At 35.6% G+C, this 17,550-nt stretch overlaps 1 protein-coding gene across 4 annotated transcripts; it reads left to right on the forward strand.

Moving 5' to 3' along the window:
* Positions 1–4,183: 4,183 nt before the first annotated feature.
* On the forward strand, positions 4,184–11,507 carry LOC125679108 (heat shock 70 kDa protein 12A-like). 4 transcript variants are annotated; one of them, XM_048918059.2, is made up of 5 exons: positions 4,184–4,352; positions 7,337–7,672; positions 8,652–8,873; positions 9,368–9,521; positions 10,237–11,507. In XM_048918059.2, the coding sequence occupies exons 2-5, from the start codon at positions 7,358–7,360 to the stop codon at positions 11,289–11,291; spliced, it is 1,746 nt and encodes a 581-aa protein (XP_048774016.2). In that variant the 5' UTR covers positions 4,184–4,352; positions 7,337–7,357; the 3' UTR covers positions 11,292–11,507. The 4 variants fall into 4 exon arrangements, with proteins under 4 accessions (XP_048774016.2, XP_056009888.1, XP_056009889.1 ...); XM_056153913.1 differs by having other exon boundaries at positions 4,209–4,405; positions 7,259–7,672; XM_056153914.1 differs by having other exon boundaries at positions 4,209–4,398; positions 7,259–7,672.
* Positions 11,508–17,550: the final 6,043 nt, after the last annotated feature.

The raw sequence follows: 17,550 nt of genomic DNA on the forward strand, positions 1-17,550 counted from the left end.
GGCGTGAATTACACGGCGCTATCAAACTTTTTACCTGAGCGATCGATAAATGTGTTGTGACGTGAGTTATCGCTCGTAGCTTATGACGTCATCTGAGACAACTTTCGACTGTATTGATAGGGTTTTATAGTGTTTACATAGAAAAGTCCTGTATTTATGGTACAATGCGCTGCTTTGAACTGCAATGTGAAATCGGGACAGGGATTAAGTATATTTCTTTTCCCAAAAGATACTAAATTTCGAAGAATTTGGATACTGAAACTGAAAAGAGACACTGAGATTTGTGACAAGCCACGAGGATCAGTGAGTGACACTTTAATTAACGAGGATCAGGTTTCCATCAAGGTTCCAAAAGTTGTCATAGCCGAGGGGTGGTGATGGGGATAAGCTCCCATTGTCTATAAAATGCTCCTCATGGCGTGCGCCTCTAATAGCCTCTGACAACCAAGTCCAGCTCCTAGCCTGCTCTGTGATTTGCATCAAGCCCGGCGGAACTGCTACTACTGATAGGAGAAGGGGTGAAGGCGGGTTACCTGGCGCCTGAAAACCAGTGCTTTGGGTAGATGGTGCTCATCAGTCTGGGAGGACAGCTCATCTAAGAGAAGGAAAACTCTGATTCCAAACCTCTGCTGCCTTGCGGCCATACCCACTTATGGGAAAGGCTAGGTGAAGGAAATCACTGATATAAAAACCAATGGGCGGACTGTGCTCAATATCCAGGGATGGAAAGCAGTCTAGGAAGGAAATTCCAAAATTAAACCACCTTTCCTCGAGGTTATTAGAGGTTTGCGCAGGGCCAACAACCCTACCTATAAAAAAAGTCAAGTTACAGAAGCATCAACGACAAACCAAAATCAACATAACCTGGGCCAGATTGCAGCCCAGAATCGTGTTCGTTGGAGGACTGTCGTAGATGGCCTATGTTCCTCACGGAACGACAGGCCTAAGTAAGTAAGTAAGGTTTCCATCAACCCTGACGCATCATTCTGTTTGACTCCAAACAAAGTGCAAAGTGATGATTAACTGGACGTCCTACAAAACAAGTGGAGGGATGTATTTTAATTATATAAAAAGTTCAACCCAAAAAGGGGGGATGCACGCAATCCACCCCTCACTACATCCACCACTGAATGCTTTAATGCGACATTGTATTCAATGGGTTTGCGATTGCACATAAAAATTAATGTCACCCATTACCTAGTTCGAATTGATTTTATTTCTTTTATTAAATGAAATATCTTTCGAATATTGTGGTACTCATACTATATTTATAAGGGACTCATCGTCATCATTTCATTTCTTCACTATATATATGATGAAAAAATAAAATATTGTAAAAATGGAAATGAATTTAATTTTAAAAACCCATTTTGATAAAACCGTATTTATTGCGAGGTCAGTCCAATTTCCAAAGCTTTTTTTTTTTCAAGTTCATTATGAAAACAAGTACAAGTTTTTCCTTTTCCTAATATGCTACATTCCTAATGTGCTACATATATATCTTGAATCATTAAGGCAAAATTTCACACCTCAAAATGCTACAATTCGTTAACTTTTTGCCGTAATATATCAATTTCGCATTTGACGTGTGTTGTGAAGAAATTACATGTACTAATAGGCCTAATTTACATTTTATGATATTGTATCTACATGTAGATGTTTTTTTTTTAATAAGGGGGGGGGGGTACAAATAACGTTGTGCACAATAAGTTTTTTTCTTTTGTCTTTTGTTGTTCTTTTTCAAAAAGGCATTTTTCAGTTAAATATATATCTAGCTAAACACATTATAATTTGAATCTGATTAATCTCATACAAATAAATCCCTTAATTAAAAAAAATGCAAACGCGAGAGTCAATCTAGTTAAATACGCTCACAATCGATACAATAGAGTATACGGCGAGTATCTATGAAGTCTGAATTTGATTAGCCTCGATTGTGTAAAATACAAAGGTTGTCTTTTGATAGAACATTTTTTTCCAATATTATTCCCAATTTTCTATGGACTGGCCCGGTAAATAATTTCTAAATGAGATTCCAATGAGATATTTGTCGAACATATAAATGTATATATCATATAAATATTACTATCTAATGGTTTCGAAACGGGTGTAGGTACAAACATTATAAAGGTTGAATCCCTAAACTCAAGTGTATCTACGGTATTTCATCGTCACTATCCACGGTGTTGCTAAAACTGGCAATTTCTCACAGAAATTAAAACGATGATATACAGGCGTAAACTACAATTGTCTCAGATGACGTCATAAGAAAGGGTGACAATCCCTTCATTCGTTTCTATAAACAACGATTTTGGAATAGGTATTTTGCGCATTTACCTGGATTTAAAAAAAAAATAAACACATCAATAAACTTTTCAAAACGGGTTTTAATGAATTATAAACTTTATTTTCAAATCTATTTTTATTACACTTGACCTTTAAAACCGGCGAACAGAATTACTTCATACTTCTCGGGAACAATCTTTATGTCCAAATTCATTCACACAATTAAAAAAAACCCCACAATAATGATAAGTGTAATTTCTTAAACTTGAAATATCGCCTACTCAAAAGCGGTAAATCTAGTACAAACTCCGTACAGTGTCAATTCTCCGGGACTACTTTCCCCTACGAATAATGATATTGGAGTTGTAACGGAATATATTGAGCTGACCGGAGCTTGAATCTAGTACTGTGTTGTAAATACAAAAACCGAAAACGGACACCGATACAGGTACGGTTAACAAACAGAGATATATAATACAATATGATCCAAAGGAAAATACCATTAAAATGGAAACAAATTACTTTTAAAAATTTATAAAAATTTACCATTATTAGGCATTCTTTGTGTTTCTATATTATGGCAGAATTCTTAGCCACATAAATTATGTGTTTCCCCGATTCTACGACGTGGACGTAGTTCTACCGCAGAGCCCTCAATACAAATTAAATTTAATTTGATGAATTTCTGAATTTAATTACACATTTGTTACTAATTGTCTTGAAGAAATATTCCATTTTACATATTGGCCGATTTGTTATGCATGGTTTTTTTTAGTCAAACGTACTAAATTATGTGTTCTGTTTTGGTTCAATGTACGTTTATTTATCGCAAAAAATAATTATATTAAAGAATAAAAATAAAAGATACGGTATTTAATTTTTTTTTATGATAATAGAAAATGTTCAAAATGTATGTGATTTTGTTGATATATGATTTAACAACGTTTTGATTATCTAATTAACAGTTATAATTAACAAATTCTGAGCTTTAATGTATGTAAATTTTAATCATTAGAAAATCAAGATGAATTGATTTCTTTTTGTAAAATTTATCCTTCAAAATTGTTATTAGATTTTGTTTTGTTGGGGATGAAAGAAAATTCAAACCCGATTTTAGAAAATATAATAATAATATTTGATTTTAGATATACATATATAATATTTAAAAAAAAAAAAACAACATTTGTTGATAATAAATTTTCTCTTCAATAATAGAACAACCCCTTGGAATTTCGAAATGTCATTTTTTTTTTAATTTGATTTGCCCCCTGAACACCCCCACCCCCGGGAAATTTTAACTCACACCTAGGATTTTTTGTTCAAAATTTACAGGCAATGCGGCTTGCCTCGCATTAGATGGTAATTAAGCTAATTTTCTATGTAAAGGTTTTCACTTTCACCCGAAGTGGAAAATTGGTTATAAATGACCACTTTTGAGTAGGCGACATTTCAAGTTTAAGAATTTATCTATATTATAGGGTTGTTTTTTTTTTTTATTGTATGGACATAAAGATTGCTCCTGAGACATGTATATTTTGGAATCATTAAAACTGTGAAAAAGAAGAAATACTTCTAGTTAAACATGAAGATTTATTCAACATCGGGTTTTTTTTGTTTTTGTTTTTGTTGTTGTTTTTTTTTATAGTATCTTTATAAAATCATGCATTGAATGAAAAGTGTCCGTTTTCGGTTTTTGTATTTATAACACAGTACTAGATTTACCGCTTTTGAGTAGGCAACATTTCAAGTTTAAGAATTTATACTTATTGTTATTGGTTTTTTTTAATTATGTGATTCAATTTGGACATAAAGATTGTTCCCGAGAAGTATGAAGTAATGCTGTTCGCCGGTTTTAATATTATAGACATCGCAATCCGGGACCATCGGGAGTCGGCAGTACTAGATTTACCGCCTACCGTAGATTTTCCTCATTGGCTACCGTACAGAAGGTCGCCGTATGCGCATGTTTGTTTATTTGACAACTTTCTGCAAGTTTCGGACAAAATTGTTTGAGTTGATTGAAGGCCTAGGCCCTATATATTTACACTGTGTGATTGTATGTGACAGTAAGTATTAGTGAGTACTGTTGTTTTAAAAGAAAAAGATGTGGGCGTATTTAGTGAGATGATTTTAATTTGACAGGATCCTTTCTACTTTCGTTTTAAACTTGGTTATCTTTTGGACACGATACGTAAAACAGAGTCATGTATTAATACACACGAAACTTGCGAACAAATTGTACATTCATTCAAAAACTGTAACAGGAGTTCTTATTTAGTGTACAGCGATCATTTTTACTTCATATGTGAATCCAATTTGTAGCTGCAGCTGCATTTGTATCCATTCCATACTAATATATTTGGTCTATGACCGTCTTCATTAACTTAACTCTGACCGCGGTTTGGTCGATATGACCCATTGTATTAGAAGGCAGTTAGATTCTTAGATTTGTTAAATTTTCACAGAATATATATTCATTGATTGTTGAAATTCAGGGACCATCTCAAAATTCAATTCATCGTTTTCACAACAAAACCGCCATTAAATTATTAGACAACAAAAAAACTTGTGTAACTAATCTGATTGGTACACTTTAGATTATTTAAAAGACGGTCAGACCAGATTACACTCTACTTGAAGTTAGCTCTTTTAGTTTATAGTATAAGGGACGTAGACACGTGCATTCAATGACCACTGGTTCTTGTGCAAGGACGTGCCTGCTTTCACACACACACACACACACACACACACACACACACACACACACACTATATATATATATATATAACTGTCAAGATAATAATTGTAAACAAATAAACAGTAAAATTAAAACTTTGAAGTGCAGCAATCTAATTAAAATCACACTTCTTAGATCTATCCACCCTCTGCGTAACATTCGGTTCAAAACAATGAAGAAGAAAAAACCAGGAAGTTTCAAAAACAGTAGTAGTAGAATGTAGTAGAAAATCACGAATTTGTTCGGCAATAAATCGTCAATACAGAACAATGAACAAACACAATATGAAGGATGTTAAATCTGGTAGTCAATAGTTTTCAGTGCATTGCTGGGAATTTCCGTAAGGATGACTTCCAACAGTTTATGTACTAATAAATTGCTTATAAGTTGCAGTTCAGTGTACTGGAATATAGGGCAAGAAACGGAGATTTTGGAGCAAAAATTCAGATATTATCATATATATTGTAAGCCCTTAAGATTAGCGGCCTGACCCGGATTTCTCAAAAAAAAATCTCAAAATTATAAGATTGATTTTTCTTTATTTCGGCTGTCAAAATTTGAGCAAATTCTCAGATTCAACACCAAATTCACCGCCCCACAGAAAGTTTTGCACCATGGAGGGGTATGTGTGTGTTAAGACATGCAGTCTCCAAACCCCCTGCCCTAATTTTTGTGCACATACTCAGTATACAACTTAAAGACCTATCGAAGCTGAAAGTGTCTAATAAGTCAATGACAAGATTCATGGATATTTCTAACATTAATTCAATATGGAATATTTATTTTCGTTCCATATTTTATTAAGTTCAAATTGTTTTGAAATTAAGGGATAAATGGTATGGATGTAGGGAATATAATTTAAACGAAATTTATTGAACAAAGAGCAAGGTCAAAATTATTACAACCGGCAACCTTCTACAAGGAGATAACCTCGTGGACCCTATAAAAAAAATATTTTATCAAAATGCTGTGGTATTTTATAAAATATGACAGATTTAAAGAATGATGGAAAACCATGATAATTACACATTGCAAAATACAAAAGCAACAGTAAACAACAACATCCTATTTATATGACAACAAGGAGTTGTTCATATAAAAAAGGGTTTAACAACCCGCGTAGCATTTTTTGCTATATTCAACTTTTATACTGACAAAGTGCTCAAAATACTGACAACTTGGTTCTAGAATACTGACATCAGTTGCACGGGGTAAACAGGTCTGACATAGGCTCACCCATTGTTACGCCCCTGAATTAATAACTGTGTGTCAAAAGTTTATAAATGCTGAAGTTTTTTTTTTACATTGTACTGTAATGGTATGAAAGGTAATCACTAGGTTGAAGGTCGCCATTTACAAAACACGGACAAGTCACGGATGCACGGAAATAGAAAAAAATAGTACAAATCACGGATTCATTTTGCACAGATAATAAAATTGTCCGTGCATTTTTTGATTTATAAAATCAGCTGATTTGTGACTTCGAATATACTTTGAATTGTTTTGTGTACACCCCAGGGAATATGTAAGTTAGAATCTATCAGTCACGGAATTTTTCAGTGCATTGTGACGTCACCGTAATTGTTTCTTCACAAACATTTGTCCGTGATTTGTATGCAATATTTCCTTGATTCCTTCATTACATTATAATAAACATGTAAAAACTATATTTTTTTCATAATACAAATATTTTATCATTATTTCATATGAATTCTTCAATTTACAGAATTTCCGTAAACTTTGGTATCCAAAGGGTCTTCAAATTTGTTCAAGTGGAGAGTTAAGAATTTCTAAATACATGTATAGAATAATATGTGTTTTTGAAAAATGTATCTTTAAGAGTTCAGAGTCAAGAAACACTGAATCGAAAAGTATTGACTTCCCCTTAGACTTGCATGTATTTACATAAGGAATATTCATAATAATTCAAACATGTCCCAGGGCATGGGAACGATCTAGGTGTTTTTGCAGGGAAAATTCACCCCTAGTCCCTCTGGCCCACCCCACCTGTAATTCAACAATATTTCCATGTTTTTGTTTGAATTTTCATGATTTGTAAAACATTCTGAAATATGTATCCATTTTAAATCTAATATCGGAGGGGTTTTAAAGTGTGGCACCATAGAATTTGATTACGAAACAAATACAAAATTGTCCCTCTGAGATATTTTTCCTTGTCTTTAATGAAACATAAATCGGTATCCTAGGTAAAGATCAACTCAAAAATTATGCCAGATTGGGTTCGACAAAGTCATTGTAAGACGTTTTAATTCTGTTCAGTTTTAATGAGTGATGTTTGTTGATTTGTTACAGGAGGGTGTTAAATTTACTACAATGGCATGCGCCCAAGAGGATCGCCTTATGACGGCCGCCATAGATTTTGGCACGACATATTCAGGTTACTGTTTCTCTTTTCGACATGACTTCGAGAATGACCCGCTCAAAGTGTCAGCCAACACGTGGACTGCGGGTACTGCTGGTCTCGTGTCCCTAAAAACGCCCACCACGGTTCTCCTGGACGGCGATGGAAAATTAGTGACATTCGGCTATGAAGCAGAAGATCGCTACTCCGAGCTAGCAGACGATGAGGAACACGGAGACTATTTTTATTTCCGGCGGTTTAAGATGACACTTTTCAATTCATCGTCAGTAAGTTGCAGCTTTGTATACTTTTAAGATTGATGACGGTAGCAGTGTACACGTGATCCACTAGCGTGGTCACAATATACTAGTACATGTATTTTATCAACACATCGCGATGTCTAGATGCTTGAAACATCAATATACCATGTGTCGTAGGTACTTTCTGGTAATAGAAGATACGTATTTTTAAGCCGTAAGTACGTTTGATGTACTGTAAGTCCGCACGGGAAGAATGTATTTTTTGAAAGAATTGTAAATATTTTTTTATAAATTGTAGAAGGAAAGCATTCTTCTTCATCACACGACACATCGCTTTGTATTCTTCTTCATCACACGACACATCGCTTTGTATTACGATATGTCTTTCAGATGATAGCCTGATCGCGATGTGTTACTAAGTTCTACCTTATCTTCTCCAGTCCACTCACCCGTTGTTATCTTATGAAATTAGGAATATTGTGTATATACATGTATTCCGATGAGTTGTATAACTCGAGGACTCTAAAGAATTGAATGGAAAAACTTAAGTTATATTTGATATAGGGGAAAGGGTCAAATAAATTTTGCTTTTAGAAGACATACAATGCAAGTACGATTTAAAGTACTTAAACAATGTACATATAATTTTAATATCTAAATTTTATTACATATTCGGAAAAGAGTGTACATGTATTTGGAAAGATACTAGACTAGTCGGCATATGGTACATAATGGGAGTTAACTTGTACAAATGTATTGCATCACCATGCAGTTGAACAGAAGTTTAGTAACAGGCTATTTAACTGATATCTTTATAGAGATTAACTGATATCCCTATAGAGACTAACAGAAGTTTTGTAACAGGCTATTTAACTGATATCTTTATAGAAATTAACTGATATCTCTATAGAGACTAACAGAAGTTTAGTAACAGGCTATTTAACTGATATCTTTATAGAGACTAACAGAAGTTTATTAACAGGCTATTTAACTGATATCTTTATAGAGACTTACTAGAGACACCATGTTAAAAGACATAACGGGAGGAAAACAGATGAGAGCCATCACGGTTTTTGCTCATGCCATCCGGTACTTAAAAGAACACATGCTGAAAACTCTGGACCAGCGAGGGGCCGGAATTAAGGCCAGGGACATCAACTGGGTGCTGACGGTTCCCGCTATCTGGGATGATCCCTCGAAACAGTTCATGCGTGAAGCTGCAGAGGAGGTAAATATTCCAGGATTTTCTTTTCACTTCTTGAAGAGAAGAAAGATTCTTAATGTTTTCATTTCAATATTTTGATAATATTATTAACAGCTTATTACTTTTCTAAACGACATTAAAAGATTTTTTTTTTAATTAAGTCGAATTTGAGAAAAAATAACCTTTAAAAATAAATTTTGTCATTGAACATGAGTTTGTATTCTGTATGCTGAGTCGATGCACCTTTAGGCCATGGGCAATAATGATCATACATAGTGTGGAAGCACTTTCTTCAAAGAACTTTACAATAGCAAAACTAGTACTTGTGATTCCAACATTTTGTACGTAAATATGGACCTTTGTTAGGGGGGTGGGGGTGTGTGTGTTCTATTACGTTTATAAATATGGACGTTTTTGGTACGTAAATAGGGACGTTATATATTTTGTACCGGTACGTAAATTTATATGGAGATTTTGTTTTTGTACGTAAATATGTACTTTTTCTTTCTGCTTACTAGGCAGGCATTAATCGAGCTCAGCTAATGATATCGCTGGAACCAGAGGCAGCCTCGCTGTTTTGTAAATATCTACCCATAGAGAAGTTACAGGGCGTAGATAAAGGAATCGGCGCATTCAAACCGGGTAGCCGATACCTCGTTTTAGATGCTGGGGGTAAGGAAAACACGATAGAACTATATATTTTGTTTCCCTGTGAATGTATAAATAGAAAGGATTCTATTAGGTTAACATTATATTCTAAAAACGACGAATGAATACGTAATTTGAAAAGGAAAATATTAATTGCAATGGTGCGAACATGATTCTAGAACGGCGAATCTTTTGTCCTGTCATATAGGAGCTATACACGCGTATTTCCAATCCATTAAAAAGAATATCTTACATGCCCTCATAATGTCTTGAGTACCCCTGACGTGTATTATTGAGAAAGGCTTGTAACTCCAATTTCGCTGATTGAAAAATAATTATTCAAATAAAGAAGTTCTGTGACTTTCGAATTGCATATAACTAATATAGATTGTCACCATATTTCTACCCAAAATAGTCAAGTACTTCCTGAATTATCCAAATCAATATTTTAAATAAAATACCTCTTTATTTTAGTCTAGCTTAGGCCTGCTGAACACTCCGACCTAATTGTCTGACAAGTCGACATAATTATCTTACAAGTCGACATAATTATTTGACCAGTGATGGTAGAAAAATGTCGCCGTGATAATGAGGGAAAAAAATTATCCTCCGACAAGTTGATATATCCGAATATATGTCACCATATAAATGTCATATCGCCACTAATTTTTTCTTAAAATCAATATGCAGACACTTAAGGAAATACTATTAAAAGGCTAATTTGGTTTCTGTTACAAAGGTGGCACGGTCGATATCACAGTCCACGAAGTTCAGTTCAACGGGACTCTGAAGGAATTGGATAAGGCCAGTGGTGGGGCATGGGGAGGTACTCGAGTCGATGAATCCTTCAAGGAAATGCTAGAAGAGATTGTGGGACCGGGTATGCTGGAGGAGTTTGCCTTGTCGCACACGGCAGACTACATCGACTTGTTTCGGGATTTCGAGACAAAGAAGCGCAATGTGAAAGACGATGCTCCGGGAAAGATCACCATTCGTATTCCGATAAGTCTGCAAGAGTTGTACGAGGAAAGGTCGGGAGAGGAAATTAAAAAGAAAATTCGCCAGACCAGATACAAAGATGACCTCACTTGGGTCGGCGATCGTCTGCGCATTAACAAACCGTGTTTTGTAAACTTGTTTTCTGCGGCCTGTGATGGAATGGTGGATCACGTCAAGAAATTGCTACGTTCGCCCAAAGTCCGAGGTACAAACAACATCCTCATGGTTGGGGGATTTTCGGAATCACCCTTACTACAGAAAAGAATTCGTGATGAATTTAGCGATTGTCGAGTGATCATTCCGCAAGAGGCTGGATTAGCCGTCCTTAAAGGTGCCGTCATTTTTGGTCATCAACCAGCAACCATTGCGGCACGTATAGCTAAGTGCACGTACGGTATAGAAACCAACACATCATTCGATGCTAGAAAACATCCACAGTCGAAGAAAAAAGTGGTAGAAGGCAAGGAGAAATGTAAAGAAGTATTTGATAAGCACGTGGCGATCGGACAACAGTTGGAAGTAGACGAAGTTCAAAGTGAAAAAAGCTACTTCCCTCTCTACTCAAACCAGACCAAAGTAGCGCTACCCGTATATTCGTCCACAATGGATAACCCAAACTTCGTGGATGAAGCTGGCTGTAGTTATCTAGGGAAGCTAACAGTTGATCTTCCACAATATGGTTCAGACAAAGAAGTGTCAACAAATTTCATCTTTGGTGGAACCGAACTAAAAGTTCAAGCAATTGTGAAAAGCACGGGAGAAGTTACTACCGCCAATTTTGACTTTTTGGAATGATAAAGCTAAAGATCTTTTTATTTAAATTCTTCTAGTATCCAAAACATGTATATATCGATATTTTAAAATGGTGCACCATGCATTCAGCACCAACCATAATGATAGTCACACAGCAAATATGTATACTTCACTAATTTGTAAGATAGGAAATGTAGGGTAGCGTGTGTAACCATACATTGTATCGTGAGTAAGTAAAAATAAATGTTTTATTTCTAATTCTGGGACCATTAAGGGCATACAAGAACAACAAATATACATAAAGGTAACCTACAATCTGATTAAAATCAGATCCTAGAATACGCACACAATTGCTACAATAGTGTAGCGATCTAAGTGAGCGGATCTCGGGATCTGGTTTTAATCAGATTGAGGTAACCTATAGAGACGGGAGGAAATCCAAATGACAGGTATTCTACATAACACTGTGTATACTGGTTCTACCAAAGAAGTAGATGACCCCTGTTGATTTTGAGATCAAATGTCAAGACCTCAAGGGTAAAACTACATGTACTCTGGACATGCCCACTCAATATCTTGAAAACCCTTTGCTTGACAGACATTAAACTTGCTGAACAGGTTTCCCCCAAAACGTAGATGACTTTTGTTGATTTTGAGGCAACAAGGTCAAGGGTCAATCTACTTTGAACATCGGCTGGAAAGATATTTTCAGTTCAATATCTAAAGGCTAAGGGTTAAACTACTCTAGACATAAGAAAATAGATCTAGTTTGCTCATACATTCTAAATTTAATTCAAATTTGATCCTTTTCAGTATTAACTACGGGGGTTATATATTTCTGAAATTTCTTGTCCTATATAATCTATTATATCAAAGCGTATCTCCATGTCTGATTTTATTAAAGAGCTATATAGCCATAGGGAAATTATTGAATTCATCATCATAACGGAGTTGATGATTTTTCTATTATTCCAGTTCTAGCCATACTGGAGGTCTTCTCTATATAGGGCATTAATTTCGGATTTGAAAATAGAAAAGGTAAGTTTGGAAACTGAATTAAAGTAATGAATGCAATAAATGCAAAATATTCATATTACTTTATGTACTGGCAATATGTATAACCAATTTTGTGTTTAGCTCGCCTGAGTTATAAGCTCATTTTAGCTCTTCTGATCACCTAGCTATTGTCCGTAAAATTTACACATTTGACTTCTCCTGAACTTCTGGACTAATTGTAACCCGATGTAGATTTAAAATTGTACAAATCAATTTAACCCCACCCCCGGAGGGTAGGGTGGGGCCGCAATAGGGGATGTACAGGAACAATCTTCTTAAGAACAGCAGGGCTTTAATTGGTTATATTGCAAGCTTCCTCCGGTAATGCAGAATCGAGTTTACTCAAGTCACGACACCAAAAGTAGGGTAGGACCACAATAGAAAATCAACGTTTTGTATAAAAATATCATATCAAGTTTCGCCCCATAATAACTTATTTTTAAACAGCTGACTGAAGAAGTTTAATCAATTCAGCTATGGCACAAAGCTTGAGTTACATAAAGGAATAATACCGGGGATCGATCTCTATGAAAGGTGAAGATAACGAACAGTGATCAATCTCATAATTCCCACAAGCAATACAAAATAGAGAGTTGGGCATACATGGACCCCTGGACACACCAGGGGGAGGGGAGTAAACATTCCCTGTCGACCGGTCACACCTGCCGTGGGTCCTAAATCTTGATCAGGTAAACGGAGTTATCCGTAGTCAAAATCAGTGTGCCAAGAACGGACTAACAATAGGTATGAAACACGTAAGGCAGCATTTGACCTATTGATAGGTTGTATTGGCAAACTAGATCGTTATAACAACCATAGAATTTGCGAAATGCTGACATTAAACAAGACTGTTGAAACTCCTGTACCAAAAACTTATTTGTGAATAGCCTGCCTTGATTTAAAAACTGACCATAAACAGAACAAGCTCTTGCGTATCGAATCAGTTGAGATATATACACATCACCTGTAGGTGATAATGGAATATGGAAAGTTGACGATGGAGAAGCCGAAATCATCCCTTTTATCATAAAGTTGAATTGTTAGTTTGCCGTTAATATCTATTTCCAATGAAATATTTAATTATGAAGCAGAAGTGGACGACTCTGTGGTGTCTTATTTTCGAGTTCAAAGGGATATATCGAATCGACATATGAATGAAAATTATCATTGTTAATAGATAAAACGTCGTCGATATATCTAAATGTCAAATTGAAGGTCGCAGCACGAAGAAGTTTTTGAATGAATTCTGCTTCATAAACATAGAAACAGGTCAGCTAACAAAGGAGCACAATTCTTGCCCATGAGAATTCCAATAGTATAAATCCTAGGAACGACCAGTCCCTTCCTCAGCACAAATGTAAAGGTTTTACTAATAAAATACAAATTAAGGGCCGGGCGAACATGGACCCCTGAACACACCAGAGGTGGGATCAGGTGCCCAAAACCTGTTGAACGGTCACATCCGTCTCAAGCCCGATAAGACAAGTCATACCTTAAATTATATTTACCACTAAACAAATTAGATTTAAGCGAGTTCTGGAAGACAAAATTACGTGAAAGAATTCGAAACAATGGTATGACTTGAAACGAAGTTAGATGAAGTGTTCGTTGAAGTACTAGATGTTGCTGCGTGAATGAATTCGGAACAACACAATAATGATGAGTTGTACATGTACATATGCGTTGAATTACTGTATTACGTGAAAGAATAAGGAACAATATAAGAATGTGTACATAGAAACGTTGCAAATTCATGATGTTACGAACAATATACATGTGTATATATATATATATATATATATATAAAGCACAAACAAACAATTATAACACCCAACCTTACGTTTACCCCTAGGTAATATATATATATTTATATATAGTCTTTTCCAGAATATTAAGGCCATGTTCAGAGTTCTTGAAATCTACATCCGTGGTATCAGACATTTCAAGATTTTTATCAGTCCAAATAATGAAATGTACTGTGAACTTTATCGGTCCGAGGAAATTCTAACCAGTCAAATCCTTCGGACTGGTAAATTTCAAGATCACTGCATGTTAGTAATATTGATAGCGAATCGTCCAATTTGATTAAAATCAGCTCCTCGATCCGCTCCTTTTTTTTTTTTAAATGTCGCTACGTGAGCTGATTTTAATCAGATTGCGAATCATCGTACATGTATATTGTGTGGATTCATATTCGATTAAGTCATGACCTTTTGAGGCTACGGTGTGGTTATAACATGGGATAATTTTTGTTCTCATTAGAATAAAGAATTGAAATATTAAGACAAACATGAAAACAAATATTTATTCTTTTAATGTCTTTTTGTATTTATTTTGTTTTGTTTGTTTTCTAGTTATTACGAGAAAATCAACTTGTAATTACGAAATCATAACTTGTAATTAAGAATTCTTTCCTCGGAATAACGAGATAGTTGTCTCGTAAATATGGGATCTTTGCTAATGATTACGGAAATATTAACTCGTATTTACGAGCTTTTTATGCCCCCCTTCAAAGAAGAGGCCCATATTGCTTTGCACCTGTCTTGTTCTCAATATCTTGAGAATCATTCACTTGATCATAAAGATAGTTCATATGTGGGTTGGTTATGAGTAGAAGAAAACCCCTATTGTTTTCAGGTCAAAAGGTCAAGGGTCAATCTACTATGGACATAGGAATATACTGTCCGCTCAATATCTTGAGAACCCTTTGCTTGACAGAAATCAAACTTGGTACACTGGTACATCATAAGGAGTAGATTACCCCTCTTGATTTTGCGGTCACATTGTCAATTGTCAAGGGTCAAACTGGACATAGGAATATACTGACCACTCAATGTCTAAAGAACCTTTTGTTTGACAGACATCAAACTTGGTACACTGGTATATCTTTAGAAGAAGATGACCCCAATTGATTTTGAGGTTACATGGTCAAAGGTCAAGGATCAAACTGGAGATAGGAATATACTGTCTGCTCAATATCTTGAGAACCCTTTGCTTGACAGACATCAAACTTAATACACTGGTACATCCTAAGGAGTAGACGACCCCTATTGATTTTGCGGTCACATGGTCAATTGTCAAATTGGACATAGGAATATACTGTCCGCTCAATATCTTGAGAACCCTTTGTTTGACAGACATCAAACTTGGTACATCATCAGAAAAAAATGACCCCTATTGATTTTGAGGTCACATGGTCAAGGGTCAAACTGGGCATTGGAATATACTGTCCGCTCAATATCTTGAGAACCCTTTGCTTGACAGACATCAAACTTGGTACACTGGTACAACTTCAAGAGAAGATAACCCCTATTGATATCAAAGGTCAAACTGGACATAGGAATACATTGTCCGTTCAATATCTTGAGAACCCTTTGCTTGACAGACATCAAACTTGGTACACTGGTACATCTTCAGGAGAAGATGACCCCTATTGATTTCGAGGTCAAGGGTCAAACTGGACAAAGTAATATACTGTCCACTCAATATCTTGATAACCCTTTGCTTGACAGACATCAAATTTAGCATACTGGTACATCTTCAGAAGAAGATAACCCCTATTGATTTGAGGTCACATGGTCAATGGTTGAACTGGACATAGTAATATATTGCCTCCTATATTTCAAGAATTATTTGCTTGATTGACACCAAACTTGGTACATCATAAAAGTAGATGACCCCTATTAATTTTTAGATCACATGGTCAATCCACTCTTGACATAGGAAGATATTGTTTCCTCAATATTTTGAATTGATGATATTACATGTACTATCAATTAAATGATGCATGTGTATAACCCTTTCCAATTTTGCACCAATGGGGGGGGGGGGGGGGGGTGGCATATATGTTTTACAAACATCTCTTGTTTGTTGTTTACTTTGGTGGTACTAATCGACTGTCGTAGAAAGCTGGCTATATGTAGTATCAAGGAAATTCGTAAATACGAGATACTATCTTGACATACTAAAACAAATCCTTGATATTAATCGGTTTCCTTACAAAGGAAATGGTTTCGCCCTCACAAGATGATTATCTTTAAGAAACACCCATAGTCTATCTGCTCTTGTATTCTGAAACATAAATATCTTGATACATACTGTTGTTTGGTTTTATTATTTTTGTATACTACTGTACCCATACGTTTTGTATGACTGTAATAAAAAAATAATGACTTTTGTACATGGATAGTCAGGAATTAAACAAGAGGCCCATGGGCCACATCGCTCACCTGAGTCACCTTGGTCCATATCAGAAGACTTTCTATATATATTTGCATGTAAAACCATAGTCCTTATTATGGCCCCAACCTACCCCTGGAGGCCATAGTTTTTGCAAACTTGAATCTACACTATGTCAGAAAGCTTTCATGTAAATGTGAACTTCTTTGGCCCAATGGTTCACGAGAAGAAGATATTTGAAGATTTTTCCTATATATTTGTATGTAAAACTTTAATCCCCCTTGTGGCCCCATCCTACCCCCAGGGGCCATGATTTGAACAAACTTGAGTCTGCACTATATCAGAAAGCGTTCATGTAAACATCAGCTTTTCTGGCTCAGTGGTTCTTGAGAAGAATATTTAAAAAAAAAAATTCCTATATATTTGTATGTAAAACTTTGATCCCCTGTTGTGGCCCCATCCTACAACAGGGGGCCATGATTTGAACAAACTTAACTCTGCACTATGGTAGGAAGCTGTTCATGTGAATATCAGCTTTTCTGGCTCAGTGGTTCTTGAGAAGAAGATTCTTAAAGAATGTCCCTATATATTTGTATGTAAAACTTTGATCCCCCCTTGTAGCCCCATCCAACCCCCAGGGGCCATGATTTGAACAAACTTGAATCTGCACTATGTTAGAAAGCTTTCATGTAAATAACAGCTTTTCTGGCTTAGTGGTTCTTGAGAAGAAGATTTTTAAAGATTTTTTCTATATATTTGTATGTAAAACTTTGATCCCCTATTGTGGCCCCATCCAACCCCCGGGGGACAGGATTTTAACAATTTAGAATCTGCACTATATCAGGAAGCTTTCATATAAATCTCAGCTTTTCTGGCACAGTGGTTCTTGAGAAGAAGATTTTTAAAGATTTTTCCTATATATTTGTATATAAAACTTTGATCCCCTATTGTGGCCCCATCCGACCCCCGGGGGGCCAGGATTTTAACAATTAAGAATCTGCACTATATCAGGAAGCTCTCATATAAATCTCAGCTTTTCTGGCTCAGTGGTTCTTGAGAAGAAGAT

Source organism: Ostrea edulis, chromosome 2 (genome assembly GCF_947568905.1).
Source record: "Ostrea edulis chromosome 2, xbOstEdul1.1, whole genome shotgun sequence".
Classification (NCBI taxonomy): domain Eukaryota; kingdom Metazoa; phylum Mollusca; class Bivalvia; order Ostreida; family Ostreidae; genus Ostrea; species Ostrea edulis.

Coding starts and splice junctions, on each gene's coding strand:
- LOC125679108 (XM_056153913.1), top strand. CDS start 7,316: ATGTTTGTTGATTTGTTACAGGAGGGTGTTAAATTTACTACAATGGCA. Junction 7,673..8,651: donor CACTTTTCAATTCATCGTCA/GTAAGTTGCAGC, acceptor ATATCTTTATAG/AGACTTACTAGAGACACCAT. Junction 9,522..10,236: donor CCTCGTTTTAGATGCTGGGG/GTAAGGAAAACA, acceptor TCTGTTACAAAG/GTGGCACGGTCGATATCACA.